At 37.2% G+C, this 25,677-nt stretch overlaps 1 protein-coding gene across 4 annotated transcripts in view; it reads left to right on the top strand.

The window, feature by feature from the left end:
* Positions 1–25,677, top strand: part of LOC101025161 (transient receptor potential cation channel subfamily M member 7) — a 101,513-nt gene that overhangs the window by 59,649 nt on the left and 16,187 nt on the right. For 3 of the 4 annotated variants that reach the window (XM_031661629.1, XM_031661627.1, XM_031661630.1), the window contains 9 exons: positions 4,716–4,890; positions 7,952–8,078; positions 9,691–9,875; positions 10,554–10,686; positions 12,238–12,953; positions 15,222–15,289; positions 18,651–18,747; positions 21,772–21,842; positions 24,109–24,143. In XM_031661629.1, coding sequence (XP_031517489.1) covers positions 4,716–4,890; positions 7,952–8,078; positions 9,691–9,875; positions 10,554–10,686; positions 12,238–12,953; positions 15,222–15,289; positions 18,651–18,747; positions 21,772–21,842; positions 24,109–24,143 — 1,607 coding nt within the window. The remainder of the gene's footprint in view (positions 1–4,715; positions 4,891–7,951; positions 8,079–9,690; positions 9,876–10,553; positions 10,687–12,237; positions 12,954–15,221; positions 15,290–18,650; positions 18,748–21,771; positions 21,843–24,108; positions 24,144–25,677) is intronic. The other variant, XM_031661628.1, reaches the window with a different exon arrangement.

The following is a 25,677-nucleotide window of genomic DNA, read 5'->3' as shown; positions in this document are numbered from 1 at the left end:
TTAAAATATTTGTCCCATTGTAAGAAGTATAAAAAGCTATTCGTAGAGTTTCTTATGCTCTCTTAATCTTAGAAAATAAGTCTTCTCTTGGAACCAACCCAAATGTCCATCAGTGATAGACTGGATTAAGAAAATGTGGCACATATACACCATGGAATACTATGCAGCCATAAAAAGGATGAGTTCGTGTTCTTTGTAGGGACATGGATGAAGCTGGAAACCATCATTCTGAGCAAACTATCGCAAGGACAGAAAACCAAACACCACATGTTCTCACTCATAGGTGGGAATTGAACAATGAGAACACTTGGACACAGGGTGGGGAATGGGGAACATCACACACTGGGGCCTGTCGTGGGCTGTGGGGAGCAGGGAGGGACAGCATTAGGAGATATACCTAATGTAAATGACGAGTTAGTGGGTGCAGCACACCAACATGGCACATGTATACTTATGTAACAAACCAGCACGTTGTGCACTTGTACCCTAGAACTTAAAGTATAATAATAAAAAAACAGTCTTCTAAATTATTTCTTGAGTAACCATACTAAGCTCACAAGATTATCTTTGCATCTTGAAAACAAGACTTTCAGGTTTTCTAAATATAATTTATTTGCAGTTTCACGCTGCACTCTTCCCCTCTAAGAGAATGTGTCTTCCCCCACTTAATTGAGAATTAGTAGTGTACTGTTTTTCACATCAAAGTGTTACTCATTATTCACACATTTTGGCATTCTTATGGTATTTCAAGGAAAAATAGGGCAGTTAAGATTTTTTGGGAAGAATTGGGTTTAGCCTAACGTTTTAGCGTGCAAAAAAGGTGTTGTAGCTCTTACGCTTATTAGGTTATTTAGTGACTTAGTGGTGTCTAGTTACTTTAATGGTAATGTAAATGGAAGAGTTAGGAAGTACAGAAGTCTTTATTTGTGATCTTCTCTAAAACCACCCTCCGCTAGGATGTCTTTCTCCTTGTCAGCTGGTCATTTGTTCCATCATTGTCTGTTTTCCCCTAGTGCCAGCATCCCTGTACATCCCCCTTTGGAAGTTTCATAATGGTTACTGTTCTAGATCTAATGTTCATTATTTCATCATTGTGTATCTATTATATGTTAAGAGTTAAACTAAACTGAGGCTACAAAGATGAATAAGACATGGTCCAGATCCTCATGGAACTCAACAATTGAGTCTTTAAATATAGACATGTGAACAGATAGGTAGCTATTGAAAAATATGATAAATTGTTATGTGAAGATAGAAGAACTAGTAACCAATTCTGTCATGAAGGCTTTCACAAAGATTATGGCATTTCAAAGGAGTTTAGAAAATATGTAGGATTTACATAGGTATACATGTGCCATGTTAGTTTGCTGCACCCATTAATCATCATTTACATTAGGTATTTATCCTAATGCTATCCCTCTCCCTGCCCCCCACCCCCACCCCATGACAGGCCCTGGTGTGTGGTGTTCCCCGCCCTGTGTCCAAGTGTTCTCATTGTTCAGTTCCCGCCTATGAGTGAGAACAGGCGGTGTTTGGTTTTCTGTCCTTGCGATAGTTTGCTCAGAATGATGGTTTCCAGATGCATCCATGTCCCTGCAAAGGACATGAACTCATCCTTTTTTGTGGCTGCATAGTATTCCATGGTGTATATGTGCCACATTTTCTTAATCCAGTCTGTCATTGATGGACATTTGGGTTGGTTCCAAGTCTTTGTTATTGTGAATAGTGCCGCAATAAACATATATGTGCATGTGTCTTTATAATAGCATGATTTATAATCCTTTGGGTATATACCCAGTAATGGGATTGCTGGGTCAAATGGTATTTCTGTACCCTAGAACTTAAAGTATAATCATTAAAAAAAAAAAAGAAAATATGTGGGAGTTTTCTTCTGAGCAGGGAGTTTCTAACCAGAGGAAACAGCTTTGAAAAGCTTGAAGACAATAAAAGATTAAAAAGAAGAAACCTCCCTCACACTTTATAGGCTAGTGCAAAAGTAATTGCGGTTTTTGCCATTGAAAGTAATTGCAAAAACTACAGTTACTTTTACATCAACCTAATACATCTTTTAATAGCAGTGGTGTGATCTCGGCTCACTGCAACCTCCACCTCCTGGGTTCAAGCAATTCTTCTGCCTCAGCCTCCCGAGTAGCTGGGACTACAGGCGCACATCACCGTGCCCGGCTAATTTTTGTATTTTTAGTAGAGACAAGGTTTCACCATATTGGCCAGGCTGGTCTTGCACTCCTGACCTTGTGATCCGCCTACCTCGGCCTCCCAAAGTGCTGGAATTAACAGGCGTGAGCCACCACACCCAGCAAAATTTTACTTTAAGAATCCTCATTTTTATGAGCAAGCTGATACTCACATTTTTAATTAATTAAATTCGTAACAAGCACAAGGAAAGTAGTTGTCATTTAGGCTTTATGTGAAAAGGTGTGTGAAATGCAAAAACGACTATGAATCATCAACCATAGACCTTGAATAATTTTAGTTTACGTCAATACAGATTTAGGTTTCATTTGGAATATTTGTCTTGGCTTTTCCTTTATTTACAAATAAATATTTGTATTCCAAAATATATCAAATAGCATGGATAATGTTTTAATACATTTTTTGCCTTTTAAAATCTTTTATCCTAATATACTTTTTGTTTGTTTTGCAATATTTTATTTGAAAACATGCATTCTCTCAGTAACGCTCTCAAATGCTCAATGAAGGCGTTACTTGTCCATTTTGCATATAAGAACACCCAATTAAGAATTTTGGAGCCTGTTAGGACTCTGCAAGTTGCAAAGACCCAGCTCTTAATTTAAAAAGAAAATTTATTTGTTCATCTAACACAATTCTCAAGATGAAGCATCAAGTCTCATCTCTTCCTTTGAATTGACATTTTAAGACTCTCAGCTATCTGCACAACTTCTTCCTAATCTTAAGCCCCTATACAATTACTTTATTCGGCCTTGACTACTTATTATCCCCTTTACCTTTCTTTTTTTTTTTTTCTTTTTTTTGAGACGGTGTCTTGCTCTGTCACCCAGGCTGGAGTGCAGTGGCCGGATCTCAGCTCACTGCAAGCTCCGCCTCCCAGGTTCACACCATTCTCCTGCCTCAGCCTCCCGAGTAGCTGGGACTACAGGTGCCTGCCACCTCGCCCGGCTAGTTTTTTTGTATTTTTTAGTAGAGACCGGGTTTCACCGTGTTAGCCAGGATGGTTTCGATCTCCTGACCTCGTGATCCGCCCGTCTCGGCCTCCCAAAGTGCTGGGATTACAGGCTTGAGCCACCGCGCCCGGCCTCCCCTTTACCTTTCACATCTTACTTTCCATTTCTACTGTCACTGTATAGTCATTTTAAAAATATGTGAAAATGTCATAATAATTTTTTAAGTTGTCATTACAATTATTTTAAGTTTACAGTAGGTTAATGTACAGATTTATTGCAAATGTATTCTCTTTTGCATGAGGCCTTTTTCCTCAGTTAGATGATTATGAATGAATATTCATCAATATTGCTAGAGTGAGAAGGTGCTCCCTTTTTTATATGTATATTCCCTTTTTTTTTTTTTTTTTTTTTTAAAAGATGGAGTCTCGCTCTGTCACCCAGGCTGGAATGCAGTGTGTGATCTTGGCTCACTGCAACCTCTGCCTCCTGGGTTCAGGTGATTCTCCTGCCTAAGCCTCTTGAGTAGCTGGGATTACAGGCACACGCCACCATGCCCTGCTAAGTTTTATATTTTTAGTAGACACAGAGTTTCACCATGTTGGCCAACCTAGTCTCAAACTCCTGAGCTCAAGTGATCCACCTACCTCGGCCTCCCGAAGTGCTGGGATTACAGGCTTGAGTCACTGTTGCTGGTCGTATATTCACTTTTTTATATTGTCTAGGCTAGACTATAAGTAGTACAGGCTGGAGAACTTATATACCTAAATAAGTAGATGGGAGGTAAAGTTTTATTATAGCATTCTGCTTAATTCTTTGAATCCTTACATAATTGTGTCAGAATGCACATTGTGATTTAACAATGAAAATAATTTTTCAATGAATTACTAGGTTTTAGCTCAATTGGGTCTTTTTTGAATTTTATTGAATTTAAAGAATTACAAACTACATGACTTACGAAAGTATTTGTTTCCCAGACATTGGTATCATTTAGTTTTTCAACACCCATGCTAATAATTCATATTGTTTTGTTTGGCTCGTAGGAAGTTTTCATATCCCAGGACAAGGCACCCATGGATTCAGGGTGGATGGGAAGTATTCTTTTTTTGTGTGAAGTGGGCAAAGTACAATTGTCAGAGGCAACGTGGAAAAGAGAGTCTGTGCCTCCATTAAAAGAATAGAGAAGCTTTAGGAAAGGGCAGTTATGGAAATTGATTCCCTGAATCTGTCTGTGTCTCTGTACTTCTTGAAAATCTTCACGTACCACAGAAATAGGCATACTTCAGTTTGAACTGGTGATACAGTTCTTTATGTAGCTAAAGATGGCCATGACTTGCTTAGCTTAATAGATTTTTTTTACATGATCTCCTAGTTGTTAAGATTTATGTAGTGATGAAATTTTTCTGAAAGCTATCACTAGAAACAAAAATAATCTCAAAGATTTTTTGTGTTTAATGGATTTTTTTTGGTCTATTAGAACATTAGAATCTTTTAAAAAGATTTGTCATAGTGTTTAAACTTCCTTGTATTTTAACAGTGTTCATTTTTTAACAGGTGGCCAATATGTTCTACATTGTAGTGATTATGGCTCTTGTATTACTTAGTTTTGGTGTTCCCAGAAAGGCAATACTTTATCCTCATGAAGCACCATCTTGGACTCTTGCTAAAGATATAGTTTTTCATCCATACTGGATGATTTTTGGTGAAGTTTATGCATACGAAATTGATGGTAAGAATTGTATGTTTACAGATTTATCTTTTGGTTATTTTATGTTTTAAAGCCAGTATTGAATTATAGTAATATTGTATATTTTCAGAAGTCAAACTATTACCAACCTAAGCCCCCCACAAAGGCATTAGTGAACTCCAAAAGAAACATACAAATTAATTGGAAGAAAAAGTATTTTAGAAATTTTTTGGTGGCTGGTAATAGAAATCTAGTCTAAACCGTCCTACACAATAAGGACATTTATTAACTCACATAACAATTTTGAGCTAGCTCCAGTGGTCTTTAGGGTTGGTTAATTCATAACTAAGGACACTTGTTCTTTTTCATCCCGCTGCCAGCTCTGTAAGTTTCCCTTATGATCATAAGACCGTCATTAGCAACAGGAGGAAAGAGACACCGTTTATCCATGGTTCTCTTTAGAGGAAAATGTCCCTTTCACAGAAATTCCCTTTTGAGCCTGACCTTTCATTTCATTAGCTTGAGTTGGCTTCGGCCTGCCTATCTCTAAAATGGTTACAGACAAGGGGGATGGGATTACCATGATTCGCGTAGATAATTCAGGGTAGATTCGACATTGAGAAGTCAAGCACAATGTTAATTACAAAAATAATGATCCTGTGTGAATACTGAAAGCTTACAGCATGTTGAGTTTTACAGATGACAGATACTCAAGGTTTTTGTTGCAGTTTGTGAGTACATTCTCTGGATAATCAATGACATAACTCCCACTGATTCAACCCTATTCTTAGAGAGAATATTAAGTTTGTTGTTCAATTTTGTTACTATCCACATTTTGACTCTTACATTGTCTTAGTCAATGAGAGTAGATAACCTGTGAACATAAGTGATGCTGTCAGCTTTCAGTGATATTCTGCTGACTTCCACATTTGAGTTATAGAGTCTTCATTTTATTAATTCTCTCTCACTCTTGTTCTTTCTTCTTCCTTCACTCTTCCCTCCCCCAATATCTGTGTTACTCCCTTCCCACATATTTATGGGTGATTAGGTCAAGGGCTGGCCATGCAAGTGATTGTGGTTAGGTCCAAGGGTGGCCACATAGAAAATTGTGGTCATTATTTGTTCTTGAACAGTAGTTAAACTAATGTTGTTTTACCAGCCTGGTCAAATGTTGTGTTTAATGGCTTCTGTTTGGTGGTGTTTCCAGGTTTTCATTCTGTGCTACTTTTTTTTTTTTTTTTTTTTTTGAGACAAAGTCTCACCCTGTCTCCCAGACTGGAATACAGTGGTACCGTCTCAGCTCACTGCAACCTCTGTCTTCCAAATTCAAGTGATTCCCATGCCTCAGCCTCTGGAGTAGCTAGGATTACAGCTGCATGCCACCATGCCTGGCTAGTTTTTTGTTTTTCTTTTTTTAAGTAGAGACAAGGTTTCACCATGTTGGCCAGGCTGGTCTTGAACTCCTGACCTCAAGTGATTGGCCTGCTTTAGCCTCCCAAAGTTCTGGGATTATAGACGTGAGCTATCATACCTGGCTGTCTGCTATTTTTCTAATGATGTGGCTCTAATTGTGTAGTTGTTATAAAGCGTTGAGTATAGTTTTTTAGTTTCCTGCATTCTCTTTCTTGGGTATTTGCTTCCACAAACTAATCTGAATAGAATGGAAATAGATTCATAAAATTATTTAAGAGTGAAAGGACCTTACCATTGATTTGCCCGTAAAACCATTTAAAGGAATCATAGGGCCATTATGAATGTCATTGATGCATATACTTTAAAAAATCTACCAAGTACTAAATGCTAAGTGTGCTATAAATATTTAGGTAGAACTTACCACTAATTCATCATTATTTAATTCTAATCCTTGCCCTGCCTAATTTACTTTATTCTTTGTTATGCTGTGGGGGGTATTAAAGCTCTTCCTTTCCTTGTTTGTAATTAGCTATGTTCTGGCTTCAGAAATTTTTCAGGCCGGGCACGGTGGCTCAAGCCTGTAATCCCAGCACTTTGGGAGGCTGAGGCGGGTGGATCACGAGGTCAGGAGATCGAGACTATCCTGGCTAACATGGTGAAACCCCGTCTCTACTAAAAATACAAAAAATTAGCCGGGCACGGTGGCGGGCACCTGTAGTCCCAGCTACTTGGGAGGCTGAGGCGAGAGAATGGTGTGAACCCGGGAGGCGGAGCTTGCAGTGAGCCGAGATCACGCCACTGCACTCCAGCCTGCGAGACACAGCGAGACTCCGTCTCAAAAAAAAAAAAAAAAAAAAGAAATTTTTCAGATGGGGTAATGAAAAACAAGGAATTCAAATCTAATCACTGTATAATTTAGAGGCACTTTAGCTATTTCTTCAGCCCCATTTTTGTGACATAATAAGATAAACTAAGTACTCTTTATGTTTGTAAATGTACAGGTTTTGCTATGAGTCAACCATACTCTGAAAGTTGAGTCATGCTTATAATCCCAGCACTTTGGGAGGCCAAGGCAGGTGGATCACGAGGTCAGGAGTTCGAGACCAGCCTGGCCAACATGATGAAATCTGGTCTCTACTAAAAATGCAAAATTAGTCGGGCATGGTAGTGCATGCCTGTAGTCCCAGCTACTCAGGAGACTGAGGCAGGAGAATTGCTTGAACCCGGGAGCCGGAGGTTGCAGTGAGCCAAGATTGTGCCACTGCACTCCAGCCTGGGTGACAGAGCAAGACTCTATCTCAGGAAAAAAGTAAAAAGTTCAGACATTTTTCTTACAGAAATGTTAAAATATGGTTGATCCAGGAATTTTAACCCTCTTTAATGCTCCTCAGGTTAAACCCTGCCTCGAAGGGTAAATGTAACACCTAAATATACTTTCTTTTCTGGAATAGAGTTGTAAAACAGATAGCACCCACATTTCTCACAACATCTTTTTGTGTTTGAACACTCTTAAACTGGGGTTCCTATGACTGCCTGCCTAGAGGCTTTTGCTGGAATCTGTGGAACAGATTTGTACATAATCAAAATTTAATTTAAATAAATAAATAACCAGAAACACTGATGAATAGCAGTTACTGGTGAATTACTATATTTAAGTTGTTTTTGTGTTTTTCTTTCTTTCTTTTTAAAGTGTGTGCAAATGATTCTGTTATCCCTCAAATCTGTGGTCCTGGGACGTGGTTGACTCCATTTCTTCAAGCAGTCTACCTCTTTGTACAGTATATCATTATGGTTAATCTTCTTATTGCATTTTTCAAGTAAGAATTTTGTTCAATTGCTTATTATAATAAGATGATTTAATGTGCAATTCTATATGTTTTGAAGGAAATTTATAGAACTTAAAATCTAAAAATTATATTGGCTTAAACTACTAAAATTATATTTGAAAAATTACAAATAGGAGATGCTTTTCCTAATCAAATGAGTTCTAAATTTTAAGTTTGATTATCTTTCAACATGCAGTTTTCTTTATAAATTTAGTCGTCATTGGGATTTTTCCTCGGTTGCCAACAAATATGCATTCAATATAGAAAATTCATCCATAATTCCACTGTTAATATCTGGGTGTACACCTTTCTATCATTTTTTTTGCAAATATATATAAGCCATTTTTCTTTTCAAAAATAATATTTTCATTTAATTTATTTAGTTTTGAGACAGAGTCTCCCTCTGTCACCCAGGTTGGAGTGGCACAATCTTGACTCACTGCAACCTTCGTTTTCCGGGTTCAAGCGATTCTCGCACCTCAGCCTCTCGAGAAGCTGGGATTACAGGTGTGCACCACCACGCCTGGCTGATTTTTTCTGTATTTTTAGTAGAGATGAGATTTCACCATGTTGGCCAGGCTGGACTTGAACTCCTGGCCTCATGTGATCCATCCACTTCAGCCTCCCCAAGTGCTGGGATTACAGGCGTAAGCCTCAGTGACTAGCCTATTTTTATGTTTTATGTACTGTTTTATAACTAAGCAAAGCATCATGAACGTTATTTCAGATAAACAAATGTTCTTCTCCAGTCTGTTTTTAATGGCTACCTGATACTCCATGATATAGACCATAGTTTTTCAATCCAGTATGTTATATTGGTCAATTAGATTGTTTGTAATTCTTCTCCTAAACATCACATTGTAGTTAAATCTGTGAGCAAAACTTGCTTGTTTAGAATGTTTTTCTAAAAGCAGGGCTGTTCAGTATATGTACTTTTAGGGCTTTTTGCATTTAAGTCTAAATAGGCCTGTTTCCTCAACTCTCTACCCATACTAGTTTTTTTAATGGTTGCCAATTTGATAGTAAATAAAAAAATTTATTTTATTTTTTGAGACAACCTGTTGCCCAGGCTGGAGTGCAGCGGCACTATCACAGCTCACTGTAGGCTGTTCCATCTGGGCTCAAGCAGTCCCTCCTGTCTCAGCCTCCACAGTAGCTGGGACTACCGGCATACACCATCACGCCTGGCTGACTTTTTTGTTTTTAAATAGACAGAGTCTCACTATGGTGCCCAGGCTCGTCTTCAACTCCAGGCCTCAAGCACTCCTCCTGCCTCTCGGCCTTCCAAAGTGCTAGGATTATAGACGTGAACCACCATGTCCAGCCAGGATTTTGTTTTTTAAAATTTGCACTTATTTGATTACTAATAAGATTGAGTATTTTCTTATGTCTTACCCATTTACATGAAATATTTTAAATTTTTTAAATTATTTTTTTCTGCTGAGTGTTAATCTTTTCCAGTTTCTCGTTTGCTATTAGTTTTGTTAGAAGTATATTTTTTTGAATCCTTATTTAGTACAGAATTACAATGAAATCATCAGTATTTAAAACTTTAAGAGATGATTAGCAAAGTTTATTTTATTTTTTTTCATTATTTCTCTAGCAATGTGTATTTACAAGTGAAGGCAATTTCCAATATTGTATGGAAGTACCAGCGTTATCATTTTATTATGGCTTATCATGAGAAACCAGTTCTGCCTCCTCCACTTATCATTCTTAGCCATATAGTTTCTCTGTTTTGCTGCATATGTAAGAGAAGAAAGAAAGATAAGACTTCCGATGGACCAAGTAAGTAAACTGTATTAAGGCAAACATTTTCATTTTATTACTTCTTAGTTTTACACTGAAGACTATATATTGATTTTATTCAAAAATGACTTAGTGGGTTAATGTTATGGTAAAGGCTTTTGTTAAATTTGCCTGAAGATAAAGGAATTTTTAAGTGCAATATGATATCTATAGAAATGGATTTAACATTAAACTTCATTATGAGAATGGCATCTCTGTTTCTGTTAAAATGGTAGTGTAAACCTAACTTCTTTGCTGTTCTACAAACCATTTTTACAGCTCTGTAAACAGTAACAATTTTAGTATATTCTGTGTGTGTGAGACTAATCGTACTGTGTCAAATTATGCTTAAAATGGTATAGGGACTTTCAAATTGGTTCTTAAATTTCTCTGAGTAGATACTTGAGGGAGAGGTATGAGAGAGACAGGGGAAGGATGTTGTATAGGAAAAGGAAATCAGAAGAGGAGGAGGAAGTACCTGATCGTATTCTGTTGACATCACACTGGTGAAGCAAAAAAGAAAGATACTTGTCTAGTGCTTTAGAAGCATAGAAGTAAAAGTTTAAAAAGTGCAGATGATGGATGTAGTCTTAGAAACCCTGAATAATTCATAAGAATTATGAGCTAAAGTTGATACCTTGACAGCTCTTCATTGATTTTCTTCTTTTCCTCCCATAGAACTTTTTTTAACAGAAGAAGATCAAAAGAAACTTCATGATTTTGAAGAGCAATGTGTTGAGATGTATTTCAATGAAAAAGATGACAAATTTCATTCTGGGAGTGAAGAGAGAATTCGTGTCACTTTCGAAAGGTTCAGAAGCCCTTTAGTTAAAATCAATTATATGTCAAAATGGGATCTATTAGTTATATCTCTTTTAAATGGTCATTGTTAAATTTATTTTGTCAAACAATAAGTTTAGTTATAGTTTTACATTATATATTGGAAAGATAGTTCAGTTCTGTTAATACTTCATATAAGTCAGTTGGTCAGTCTCTTATTTTTTTACCCTAGTTACAGAAGATAGAAGAGTTACTGTTCTTTACTGTTTAGAGGGAGAAAAGTAAAACTATCCTCAGTATTTTACAGGATTTCTTTTACTGTTGTTATTATTATTATTATTATTATTTTTTTGAGACAGCGTCTCGCTCTTTTGCCCCGGCTGGAATGCAGTGACACAATCTCGGCTCACTGCAACTTCCACCTCCCGGGTTCAAGTGATTCTCCTGCCTCAGCTTCCTGAGTAGCTAGGATTACCGGCGTGCACTACAACACCTGGCGAATTTTTATATTTTTGGTAGAGACAGGGTTTCACCATGTTGGCCATGCTGGTCTCGAACTCCTGACCTTGTGATCTGACCGCCTCAGCCTCCCAAAGTGCTGGGATTACAGACGCAAGCCACTGCGCCTGGCCAGCATTTCTTTTTTTCTGTTGACTTTGCTACATTCTGGAAGCATATGGTGTTTGGTATAGTTACAGTAACAGTAATGGTAGTTCTGTGTATATGTAGCTGTATATACATTATTTTGTGTTACTTTGATGTGGGGTAATTGGAGTAAGTAGCCTGTGGAACAAAAATATTTTTTGAAATCTTTCATTTTAGTGTAAGATTAGCACTGGATCCTTCTTAAACATAAGGTAGGCCTTGTATAATTAAATAACTGTACCTTGGCCAGGCGCAGTGGCTCAAGCCTGTAATCCCAGCACTTTGGGAGGCCACACGGCGGATCAGGCCGGTAGACGAGATCATTCACAACATGCGAAACCCCGCCCGCCGGGGTAACATAAAAAGCGCTCATGCCGTGGCTCAAAGCCTGTAATCCCAGCACTTTGGGAGGCCGTAGGTGGATCAACAGTCGCAGCGATCGGGTTCATCCTGGCTAACATGGTGAAACCCTGCCTCTACTAAAAATACAAAAAACTATCGGCGAGGTGGCGGCTTCGTAGTCCCAGCTACTCGGGAGGCTGAGGCAGGAGAATGCATGCGAACCCGGAGCAGAGCTTGCAGTGAACTAAGATAGCACCACTGCACTCCAGCCTGAGCAATGAGCAAGACTGGGCTCCCAAAAATTACAAAAAACTAGCCGAAGCCAGGTGGCGGAAGGCTCTGTAGTCCTACTGAGGTAGGAGAATGGCGCGAACCTCGGGAGGCGGAGCTGCAGGAGCTGAGATCCGCCACTGCACTCCAGCCTGGGCAACAGATGCAGACTGTCTCAAAAAAAAAAAAAATAACTGTACTTTATTTTATATCTTGCTTAAATGCATGTACAATTTTCTCTTTATCATTATTATTTGAGGCTACAAAATAAAATTCTAAGTTTTTTTTTTCACATTTGTAAAAAAGGCTTATTTCTCTCCTACAGAGTGGAACAGATGTGCATTCAGATTAAAGAAGTTGGAGATCGTGTCAACTACATAAAAAGATCATTACAATCATTAGATTCTCAAATTGGCCATTTGCAAGATCTTTCAGCCCTGACGGTAGATACATTAAAAACACTCACTGCCCAGAAAGCGTCGGAAGCTAGCAAAGTTCATAATGAAATCACCCGAGAACTGAGCATTTCCAAACACTTGGCTCAAAACCTTATTGATGATGGTCCCGTAAGACCTTCTGTATGGAAAAAGCATAGTGTTGTAAATACGCTTAGCTCCTCTGTTCCTCAAGGTGATCTTGAAAGTAATAATCCTTTTCTTTGTAATATTTTAATGAAAGATGACAAAGATCCCCAGTGTAATATATTTGGTCAAGACTTACCTGCAATACCCCAGAGAAAAGAATTTAATTTTCCAGAGGCTGGTTCCTCTTCTGGTGCCTTATTCCCAAGTGCTGGTTCCCCTCCAGAACTGCGACAGAGACTGCATGGGGTAGAACTCTTAAAAATATTTAATAAAAATCAAAAATTAGGCAGTTCATCTAATAGCATACCACATCTGTCATCCCCACCAACCAAATTTTTTGTTAGTACACCATCTCAACCAAGTTGCAAAAGCCACTTGGAAACAGGAACCAAAGATCAAGAAACTGTTTGCTCTAAAGCTGCAGAAGGAGATAATATAGAATTTGGAGCATTTGTAGGTAAGTTTGGCAAATTCATATTTGTATATCAATATTACTTTTCACCTTAGAAATAAAAATTATCACCTTAGAAATAATAAAAACATACTGTATTACAAGTCAGTATCTTTTCATAGAGTATAATTATAAAAATTTTTTAAAGAATCAGACACCTGTGATTCTGGTACTTTGGGAGGCTGAGCAGGCAGGATTGCTTCAGCCCAGGAGTCGAGGACCAGCCTAAGCAACATAGCAAGACGCCATCTCTACAAAAAATTTTTAAAAGTAGTCAGGCGCAGTGGCATGTGCCTGAAGTACCAGCTACTCAGGAGGCTTAGGCAGGCGAACCACTTGCACCCAGAAGCTCAAGGCTGCAGTGGGCTGTGATCACACAACTGTGCTATAGTGTGTGTGATAGAATGAGACCCTGTCTCTAGAAATGAAATGGGAAAAAAAAAAAAAAAATCAGAAGTATGGGAAATAGACTGACTTAGGCTATAAGAGTTATTTTGGCATATAACCTCTTTGATGGAATTTTAGGTTCTGTCTTTTGAGTTTGAATATCTTCAGTTGGGTTTCATCAACTCCTGTTGAAAACTTAAGTGATTCTTAAGTGTTAAGTAGTTGGAGAACCTCCTAGGGGAGGTTAGAATCAACTGGAAAAGAACAGTGCCCTGTAAATAGATAACCATATAATTTTTTTACCCAAACCAAGACACTTTAAAAGTGAAAGAGTGCACTATTAATAATTATTATCAGAACAACAACGGAAATCTAGGAATCTACTGGGAAAATTAGTATTTATGGTCTACCTATTTATGTATTCACAGAGGAGAACATTTTAAAAAGGAATGACTTATTCTTATACCTGTGATAGCTTAAATAAGACAGTATTTATTTTGGCAGTAACACATTAAAGACCTTAGTGAAAACTTTCATGCATAGAGATTGTTCAGACAGTATGTTAATAAGCCCATGGAAAATTGCCACATTAAGGCCAGCCTAGGAAGTTATCTAGGCACTAAACGTGTTGATATTTACTTCTAGGCTATATGGGATTCACTCTAGATACATAGATATACAACTTTTCCTACATTAAATGTATTCCTTTTTTTGAAATTTAAGACAGAGTCTCCCTCTGTCGCCCAGGCTGGAGTGCAGTGGCACAATCTCGGCTCACTGCAGCCTCTGCCTCCTGGGTTCGAGCGATTCCCCTGCCTCAGCCTCCTGAGTAGCTGAGATTACAGGCACGCGCCACCACACCCAGCTAATTTCCAGTTTATTTTTAAAAATGCATTTTAGCCTGTTTTTTAATGTATTACCAGTGGGGTATATGTTTATATCATATATATTTTCTCGACATGTATATCATATAGGAAAATTTATGTATCTATATATCTAGAGTGAATTCCATATAGCCTAGCAGTAAATATCAGCATGTTCAGTGCCTAAATAACTTGCTGGCTGGCCTTAATGTGGAGATTATTCATGGGCTTATTATAACATGTTGTCTGAACAATCTCTGTGTGTGAAACAGTTTTCATTAAGGTAATTAAAGTGTTATTGCCAAAATATTTTTTTTCTGTTCTTGTTTAAGTTATAGGCATAAGAATAAATCATTCCTTTTTGGTTGATTATCCGTATATATGTAATACTTTTATATATTTTTTATTAATAGTAAAAATGCTTGGTCCCCTTGTTTCTTTTAAATTTCGAGCTATTTATTCATATCACATGTTGGTTTCTTTTATAAGGACTTTGGCTTTTAACGTTAGTGTAAACTTAACTATAATCTTGGCCAGGTGCAGTGGCTCAGGCCTATAATCCCAGCAGTTTGGGAGGCCAAGGCAGGCGGATCACGAGGTCAGGAGTTCAAGACCAGCCTGGCTAACATGGTGAAACCCCATCTCTACTAAAAATATAAAAATTAGCTGGGCTTGGTGGCGCGTACCTGTAGTTGCAGCTACTCAGGAGGCTGAGGCAGGAGAATTGCTTGAACCCAGGAGGCAGAGGTTGCAGTGAGCCAAGATCATGACACTGCACTCCAGCCTGGGCAACAGAGTGAGACTCGTTCTCAAATTAAAACAAAAAACAAAGAACTATAACCTTCACCAGCTTCTTGGCAATTTTCAATTTTATTTATCAAAAGAGCTAAAGGAGACTGCAAAGCCATCAAATGTACTTGAAAAGCAGCATAAATCTATTGTTTTTATAAACTTTAAGCAATGCCATTATTTTGGTGAAGAAAAATAAAAATTTCTCATTGCAATCTCTTTTTTTCTATTAAAGGACACAGAGATAGCATGGATTTACAGAGGTTTAAAGAAACATCAAACAAGATAAAAGAAATACTATTCGTAAGTAAATCCTTATTAAAACATCCACAGTTTTTATTTTACTATCTTGATGTTTAGTTCAAAATTTAATTAAACGTTTTTTCAGTAAAAATACAGTTGTAGCAGATATCATCATTAACATGCTGATACCAAATATTTGAAGCTGTCCTCAATTTGAAAAAACGAACAATTGAGGAACATGAAAAGGTACAAATAGCTTGCATAGTTATAGTAATTAAATAGCAAACATCACCTATTTAACATTTCTCTCTCTCTCTCTTTTTTTTTTTTTCTTTTCTTTTCTTTTTTTTTTTTCTTTTTTTGAGACGGAGTCTGCTCTGTGGCCCAGGCTGGAGTGCAGTGGCACGATCTCGGCTCACTGCAAGCTCCGCCTCCCGGGTTCACGCCATTCTCCTGGCTCAGCCTCCCAAGTAGCTGGGACTACAGGCGCCCACAACCGCGCCTGGCTAATTTTTTGTATTTTTAGTAGAGACGAGGTTTCACCATGGTCTCGATCTCCTGACCTTGTGATCCGCCCGCTGTGATCCGCCCGCCTCGGCCTCCCAAAGTGCTGGGATTACAGGCGTGAGCCACCGCGCCCGGCTCTTTTTTTTTTTTTTTGAGATGGAGTCTTGCTGTCACCCAGGCTGGAGTGCAGTGGCACAATCTCAGCTCACTGCAACCTCTACCTCCCGGGTTCAAGTGATTCTCCTGCCTCAGCCTCTTGAGTAGCTGGGATTACAGGTGCACGCCACCATACCTGGCTAATTTCTGTATTTTTAGTAGAGATGAGGATTTACCATGTTGTCCAGGCTAGTCTCAAATTCCTGACCTCAAGCGATCCATCCACCTTGGCCTCCCAAAGTGCTGGGATTACAAGTGTAAGCCACTGTGCCCGGCCTACATTTCTTTTTCTAAAGTTTCTTCTCCCCATATGTTTTCCACTGATTAAATACTTAATGAGCTCACTCTTCCCAGATCCAAAAGTTTTATTAGAACATGACCCTGACTCTTAGAAACCTATTGTCTAGCAGGAAGAAGCTGTATATTATGTACAAATGCAAGATAATTCAATAAATGTTTGTTAAATAAGTTTCAAAATATATAGGACAGCTGGCAAAAACGGTGTATTTCTTGCCTGCAAGTTAGTTTTATTTCTTAAATGTTGCTATCATATATTGTGGCTATTTAAAGCCTTAAGAGTAGTAACGTGGCTACACCAAGATAATTAAAAACACCTAGAAAGGTGTTAAGCTTCTCTAGCCCTTAAAGAACTTACACTATGGAAATGTTAAGTGACATACACAGTGAAAACAGGACCTTTCCTAAAGCTAGAACCAAGTCAATGATAATGACATAGGAGTTTCTATGAATGATTTACTTTTTATGTGATCCAAGTTAATTATGTAATTGCTATCAGGCCATATTACTTACTCCCCTACATATAAAAAGTAGACTCAAATGCATTTTTGTATTGTAACATTTTGTATTTTTATTATCATATATTTTGATTAAAGTATTGTACTAAATCAATTAATATCAACTAGATATTGATAACTTGGAATTTAATTCGTTATTATAAGCAAATTGAGGTGTAATGATTACCTAGGTTTTTTCCTTTCTGTATTTGCCTTTAAGTTTGAGAATAGTTGCAGTTTTCTTACCTCAAATAGGAACAGCAGAATGATGTAAGAAATGTGATTATGGAGTATACAGAGATGCCTAAATATGAGGTAAACTCTCTTTAGTATATGCAGAAGTCAGAAAGTCAGCAAGATGGAGAAAATAGGTGTAGGTTCAGTGGACCTCTCATAAGGACTGTAATTCGTAGTGTTTTCTAGCCATTTTAATTATGGCATATTTAGACTGAGAGAGCTAAATAAATGGATCAAGTTCTCTTAGGTAGCCTTAGCTGACACATGATAAAAAGAGAAAGAAGAAAAACAGGAATGAGACTAGGAAGTAGGAAGAACAGACTGCTGTCTACCAAATTGGTTTTATAATTATTGCAATATGACTTATGGAATATCTGTAATCCATATAGGATTGAAGTAGATTTTATAGGTAAATGAAATGTTTTATGGACTTTCGTAAGTTTTAGTAAAGCTGTTTACAATGTAGAACTATTTAAACCTAAGTTCATCACATTTTCTTTACACAAATTATTGCCACACCTCTAGTGGTATTGTTTTGCTATTGTGAAGCACTTGGTATAGATAAGACATAAAACTTAGGATAAATGGGCATTTCTTAATGGGAAAAGGTAAAGCATCAGAGCTTTCCCACAGATTTCACCTTTTTAATAATGAACTTAAAGAGGAATGTGCTGAAAATGTTTTAGTGGTAGGTACTCCTTAATAAAGCAAGACATTGCAAGTTTCTGTGAGTTAGCAGAAAAGCAGTAGCTGTGTTTTGATTTAAACAACTTTTTTCTTTTCAGACAGAGCAAGACTCCATCTCAAAAAAAAAAAAAAAGCAGTATTTATTGAGCCAGTAAAGCCGTCAGGGCTTTCCAAACACATAAATAATGGAAAAATATTAAGGGAAAATGTAGAGATTTAAATACCTAAAAAACATAGTCAAAAGAAATTTGAAAAACAAATTGCAATTTGACAGATAGTAAGCATATAGATAACCTTGTTGTATAAATAGCTCATACGAATCAATAAGAAAGTTACCATGATCCCCAAAAGGAAATAGTTCCCCCACCATTAATGTTATCAGTGTGTCAAGATACATGTAAGATAATAGCTTCTTTGAATTCATAATGGTTTCATTTTTTCTCCACAGTTTTGTATATTTTTCCAACTTTTTAATGAGGCTTTTTGTTTTGTTTTGTTTTTTGTTTTTTTCTTGAGACTGAGTCTCATTCTGCCACCAGGCTGGAGTGCAGTGGCTTAATCTTGGCTCACTGCAACCTTTGCCTCCTGGGTTTGAGCGATTCTCCTTCCTCAGCCTCCCAAGTAGCTGGGACTACAGGCGTGTGCCACCACACCCAGCTGATTTTTGTATTTTTAGTAGAGATGGGGTTTCACCGTATTGGCCAAGATGGTCTCGATCTCTTGAACTCATGATCCTCCCGCCTCAACCTCCCAAAGTGCTGGAATTACAAGTGTGAGCTACCACACTCAACCTGAGTTTTTATTATTATAAAAAATTCATTTGGATGGATTTATGAACAGTAGGCAAATAAGGTGTTTTGGTGCAGTTTTTGAAATTGGCATTGAAGAAAATAACCATAATCTATAATATACCCATCAGTGTCCAGGTAGAATAAAGCGTATTGAGCTAAATAGATCAAGGGACTCTTATACTACTTAGAATAATGGGTTGAAATTTAGTTCAGTTGTTTTCAAATTGTATATATGTACAATATTTGCAGAATAACAATACTTCTGAAAAGACTTTGAAACGAGTGAGTTCTCTTGCTGGATTTACTGACTGTCACAGAACTTCCATTCCTCTTCATTCAAAACAAGGTGAGTATTTTGACTACATGAATAGTGTTAGAAAACATACTCATTTACACTTTATAAATGTATTTTATGTTTGTCAAACACGTGAGCAGTGAATGGTACAGGAGTCAGAAGATGAAAATTCTGGTCTTCCATAGTTACTGTAACCTTGAATAAGTCGTAATCCTAGCATTCATTAGAATGTTATTAGAATATTTTTTAAAAAATTGTTTATTCTGTAAAGATGGAATAGAAAAACTTTTTATAAATCTACTTTTAGCTTTTACAGATGTATCTGTTCATCTGTATCATCTGTTTTAATCTGTATCATCATTTATTCAACATATTTTTCTAGTTTAACTTTTAAAAATAATACATTTTTGGTTCAAAATTAAAATACAAACACTCTGAAAATTTTCCCTCTCACTCTGTTCCCCCATGTAACCACTATTTGTCTACCCTTTAGAGTTTCTTGCTTATACAATCATGTATGACAGTACAATCTTATACCTCTCATTTTTTACACGAAAGGTCACAGACAATACATGTTGCCTTGTACCATTAATTTTTCATTTACTATATTGTGGTGATGTTTCCATATCATAATTTTTTTATAAGTCAAAGTTATATATGCACATCCTTGAAAAGTTGAATAATTATAAAGGTTCCTTAAGAAAAATAGTACTACATTGTCCAGCTCACCATCACTTCTTTCATTTTTCTTTGGCATACTGAATTCAGCAACGCATATTATGACCAAATTGGGTTTATTCCAGGAATGAAAGTTGTCTTTACATTCAAAAATATAATTATGGTGATGCATGATAATAGCAGATTAAAGGAGAAAAATCATGAGATCATCTTAACAGCTGCAGAGAAGGTATCTGATTAACATTCAGTATTCATTCGTAATCTCAAAAAGGATATCAACAAAAAGTTATCACGAAGCATCAAATTTCATAGTGAACTATTGAAAGCCCAAGATGGGGAGCAAGACAAGGATTCTGACTGTTACTGTTTCTGATGCCAGAGCAATAAAGCAAGTAAAATGGTAAAGGGGGCCGGTTGGCTCACGCCTGTAATCCTAGCACTTTGGGAGGCCGATGCGGGTGGATTACCTGAGGTCAGGAGTTCAAGGCCAGCTTGGTTAACATGGCGAAACTCCATCTCTGCTAAAAATACAAAAATTAGCCAGGTGTGGTGTTGCACACCTGTAATCCCAGCTACTCGGAAGGCTGAGGAAGGAGAATAGCTTGAACCCAGAAGATGGAGGTTGCAGTGAGCCAAGATCGCACCACCGCATTCCAGCCTGTGCAATGGGAGCGAGACTCCATCTCAAAAAAAAAAAAGAGAGAAAGAAAAGAAAAAGAAATGGTGGAAGGATTAGGAGGGAAGAAAAAGAATTCTCAGTATTTAAGATAACATAAATGTTATTTTTGAGCTCGTATGCTTATATGGGTTGAGCATCCAAAAATCTGAAATGCCCCAAAATCCGAAATTTTTGAGTACTGACTGAAAGGAAGTGGTCATTGGAGCATTTCAGATTTCAGATTTTCAGATGCTTTCCTGGGTGAGTATAGTGCAAATCTTCCAAAAATTTTTTTAAGAAAAACAGAAATCTGAAACACTTCTGATCCCAAGCATTTCTGGTAAGTGATACTCAACCTACCTGTATTGCAGCATCCTCATATTTCAGTTTTAGGCCATGTCTGTTGACCTTCCACTAAAGAAGAGAAGAATTGAACTCTTTTCTCACTCTGTATTCCCAGAACGAATGAACAAACGAACACACACACACGCACACTTGTTCACCTTTTTCCACCAAGTATAGCTACAGTTTTGGTTAGGTCAACACTCTAGGTTCTCTGATATTTAACCAAATTTCTTCATGATATTCAGAATATAATGTATTCTGTCAGTTTCATCATATTGAAAACATTTTGCCCAGAGTCTTCTAATATATCTCAGTCTGGTCTTTTTGTCCTCTGCACCTGGAATACACATTTTGTTCTGAGATTTTCCTTTCTTCATTCTGAGGTTTTCCTTTATTGTACTGTAAAATTGTAAGCTTTCTTTAAGTTGATTTGTAACTTAATGTCCTGACTTTTTTTGGAAGTAGGCTTAATTCTAAAGTTCATTTCAGATAAACAAGATATGACAACAAAGGTATTATCATAAATTGGGGAAAAGGATTATTCATTGCAGCATTGTTTATCACAGGAAGAGATTGGAAACAGATCAAATGTCCATCAGTAGGAGTTTGTTTGAATACATTACTGTATATCCAGTATGAAATAAAGAGAGCATCAAAAGATAATTGGAAATCTCTGTTCTTCTGTAGAAAATCTCTAAGCTGGCTAGGCGCAGTGGCTCACTCCTGTAATCCCAGCACTTTGGGAGGCTGAGGTGGGTGGATCACCTGAGGTCAGGAGTTTGAGACCAGCCTGACCAACATGGAGAAACCCAGTCTCTACTGAAAACAAAATTAGCTGGGCATAGTGGCACATGCCTGTAATCCCAGCTATTCTGGAGGCTGAGGCAGGAGAATTGCTTGAACCCGGGAGGCAGAGGTTGCGCCACTGCTCTCTAGCCTGGGCAACAAGAACGAAACTGTCTCCAAAAAAAAAAAAAAAAAAAATCTCTAAGCTTAAAGTTCAAAAAAAACAAAAACCTCAAGACATATATATTTCCCTGCCATTTATGTTAAATATTGGCAGGGGTATGTGTACACACATACAAATATCCTAGGAAGAATATACAAGAAATGAATTATCTTTACTGCCCCCAGTCAGGGTTACTTGGGAACAGAAGGGAGGTAAATATGTTTTTACTTCATACTCTCATTTATTGTTGCCTTTTCACAATAGTTTACTCAAAATAAATTGAGTAATTTATGGGCCTCATGTACCTGTTGTGTTCAGCATGTTGAGGAAAGTTTGAGTTATCTTATGAAGGTTATACTCTGCCTGGAATACTTTGTGTTTGGTTAGTTGGTATTCATAAAACTTCAGTTGTATAGCTTTTTTATGTTTTTAAATTTTCTTGCAGCAGAAAAAATCAGTAGAAGACCATCTACCGAAGACACTCATGAAGTAGATTCCAAAGCAGCTTTAATACCGGTTTGTAGATTTCAACTAAACCGATACATATTATTAAATACATTAAACTTTTTTAGGTAAGATCTACAAAGTGGTGATATTTGGGACTATATCAAAAATTCAAAAAAATTTTTCTTAGAAAACTGACTTTAGCAAAATAGCAGTTACAGAAAAGTTTCTTCTTACAGTGAATAATCAGGAATTTTAAAGAAAAATGTATGCAGAATAAAGGCAGAAATCTCTTTGTTTGAATTGAAGCTAATTATATGAACTCATTTCCAGCTAATTGCGATAATAATTGATTTTGCAAATTCCCTTTAAAAGCATACACTGACAAGACAAAAAGCTCAGGAAAAGACAAAAATTACTCCTTTAAAATCAAGTATATATAAGTCAGTTCTCATAATTTTGCTCAAGAAAATATTGACTTACATTCAAAATATATCTGTTCTGGCATAGAGAGATTATGTTGTTAAAATCATGTTATTGAAAAAAGTTATTTCAGTGGGGAAAGAGGTTAGTTAAAGAGATTCACAGTAACAAATCCTCCTTTCTGGAGGGACTCTTCCTGACCCTGAGCTGCACAACGTTGCAACAAATTAAAGCTTTGCCAAAGATGACCTCACAATGGCAATTTAGAACTCGTGGGAGTCAACTTACATAAACGGTATTTGATTTCTGATAAGATAGTGGAATTATTGGTTACAGATGACAAAATAAGTATGTTTAAAGTGATTATAGACATAAAAAAGTTTTAAATATAAAACATGAGAAAAGGAGGAGATACTATTAAAAAAGACTGGCAAATTTGAAAAAACTAGAAATTAAAAAAAAACTCAGTGGGGGCTGAGTGCGGTGGCTCAGTAATCCCAGCACTTTGGGAGGCTGAAGTGGGTGGATCACTTGAGATCAGGAGTTCAAGACCAGCCTGGCCAACATGACAAAATACTGTCTCTACTAAAAATCAAAAATTATCTGGGTGTGGTGGCACATGCCTGTAATCCTGCTACTTGGGAGGCTGAGGCAGGAGAATCTCCTGAACCAGGGAGGTGGAGGTTGCAGTGAGCAAGATTGCACCACTGCACTCCAGCCTGGGCTTCAGAGTGAAACTCCATCTCAAAAAAAAAAAAAAAAAGCCCCCACTCAGTGGGAGTTATAATTAACAGATTAGGCACATCTGAAGGGGCAATTACTAAACTGGATCAGAATGCAACACAGAACTGTAATTAAATGGATTAAAGTAATAATAATAAATTGTCCACAAGATGATTAAAGTAAAAAAAAAGATAAACTACATAATAAGGTGGAAAATATGTTCAAGGTAAAGAGATATGGAAGACAGATCTAACTGGCCTTGAGAGAGTAGACAAAATATGAAGAGATTAGAAATGGTTTAGAATTTTACAAAATGATGAAATATGTGAAGATTCAAATTCAGGCAGAATGAGTCTCAAAGTGAGTAAGTAAAAATAAACCCACACCTAGGAACATTATAAAACTGCAGAATAAAAACCATATGCACATACACACAACAAAGGCAGCAGTGAAATACACCTAAATGTCATGAGCATTCACAGCTTACATGCTTTTAATGTTTCTGTTTATATTTTGATGTTTATTTGGCAAGGGTCACATATTATTTTTAGAATCACAGAAACAAATGTGTGTGTGTGTGTGTGTGTATATATATATATATTTTTTTTTTTGGAGATGGAGTCTCACTCTGTCACCCAGGCTGGAGTGCAGTGGCACGATCTTGGCTCACTGCAACCTCTGCCTCCTATGTTCAAGTGATTCTCCTGCCTCAGCCTCCCAAGTAGCTGGGATTATAGGAACCCGCCACCACGCCCAGCTGATTTTTGTATTTTTAGTAGAAGCGGGGTTTCACCAGGTTGGCCAGGCTGGTCTTGAACTCCTGACCTCAGGTGATCCACCCACCTTGGCCTCCCAAAGAGCTGGGATTATAGGTGTGAGCCACCACGCCTGGCCACAAATGTATATTTTAAGAGAATAGAATTGTCTTCAAACAATATAAAAATTCATAAAGAATAGAAAGACTATGTTGTGGGAAATAACAAAATTTTTTATTCCACTTTGTTGAATAGCCTTATGGTAGTTACAGTTATAATAAATAAATTTATTGTTTTATGAAACAAGAACTTTATGTTAATTTTTTAGCCTTTCATTCTTAAAATATAAGAAAAAAGTTAAACAGTTGTGCTTCATCTAGAGATTTTGGTCTTTAAAGTTTTTGTGTGTGTGTGTGTTTTTTTTTTTTTAACCTAAGGATTGGTTACAAGATAGACCATCAAACAGAGAAATGTAAGTAAGCCTTTTCTCACCATTAGCTTGAAAAGTATCATAGTTATTGAATGTTGTCTTTTTTCCTGCTCTTTGCATCATCTCTTTAACATTTCTTTATGAGTGTTGATGATTTATTCTAGCATCTCCTCTCTTCACATAGATGAGGTTAGGGGAACAAGTTTATTATGGGTTAACACATAAGTTAAAATTTATTTTCGTATAGTTGTACTATAATTACAACTCTACTAAGGTCTTCCTCATAGTGATGCAATTCTGATTTTATTATTTAGTCCTGTTTCTAACTTATTCCTGAATAAATTTGTTGAGAGACCTAGTTTGAGACTTTAGTTTTGTACTTGCTTGATTTCTCTATCCATCATTCTAATCAAACTTTGCATCTGCTTTTGGAAAGCACTTTGATGATTAGAGCAGTAATACACAGTATATATTAGAAAGCCTGCATACAGGAAGATCCACTAGAAAGCTGATGTGGTAATCCAAAACCGAAAGTGGAAACTATAGGCAATCTGACAGGTTATTGTCCCCAGAAGGTAAAACTTTTTGGTACAGATTAGACATAAGGGTAAAGACGAATCTAAGATAATCTCTGTGGTTCCATCCTAGGAATTAGTATTGTAGAATTCCAAAGGATATGGGGGAAAAAAAAAACAAGTCTTGTTTTGACACGCACCTGATACTGGAAGCATGGTAGAGTTATTCTCTCATATGGATTACTTGAGCAGAGAGGCTAATTTGGGGGAAATTTTTATTCTGCAGTGTTTTTCCCCCTTCTGTGAATCAGAAATAAATCTGGGTCAGGCATGGTGCTTCACACCTGTGATCCTAGCACTTTGGGAGGCCAAGGTGGGTGGATCGCTTGAGTTCAGGTGTTGGGGACCAGCCTGAGAAACATAGTGAGACCCCGTCTCTAAATTAGGTGGGCATAATGGTGTGCACTTGTGGTCCCAGCTACTGAGGAGGCTTGAGACAGAAGGATTGTTTGAGCGCAGGAGTAGTGAACCGTGATTGTACCACTTCACTCCAGCCTGGGCAACAGTGAGACCTAGTCTTAAAAAAGAAAAGAAATCTGAATCTATAGAGAAGAAAATAAACCTGGGCCACAGATAAGCAGCTGCTCAAATTGAGTTTCTTGACCCTGAAATGGCATTTGGAAGACCCACCTATAGTCAGACCTCTTCAAGGAATATTTTCTTTTATAACCAAAGCCATAGGATGTAAGTACAGAATAGGTACTTCAAGTTGGTGTTAATTCTGGTTTCTAACAGCAGAACATTGTCTTGCAGAATGCTGACCCTGATAATTACCCATAAAGGTGGAGTTGATTGGCAACCCTTTGAGTGCTGAGAAAAGAGTGATTGATTAGCAGCAGGCAAAGGAATGATGTTAGGTTCAAAATACTTTTTGTAAGAAAATGTTTCTATTAAGGTGAAAATCAACAGGAAACAACAGGGTCACATAGAATGTAGGAGCTGGAAAGTGACAAGGTTATTTACTCCGAAGGTCCTTTCTGGATCTGGTCCTTTCATTCCTG

This window comes from Papio anubis, unplaced genomic scaffold (genome assembly GCF_008728515.1).
Source record: "Papio anubis isolate 15944 unplaced genomic scaffold, Panubis1.0 scaffold206, whole genome shotgun sequence".
NCBI lineage: Eukaryota > Metazoa > Chordata > Mammalia > Primates > Cercopithecidae > Papio > Papio anubis.
Note: the sequence above shows the minus strand (reverse complement) of the source record. Positions and strands in the feature narration are given on the sequence as shown.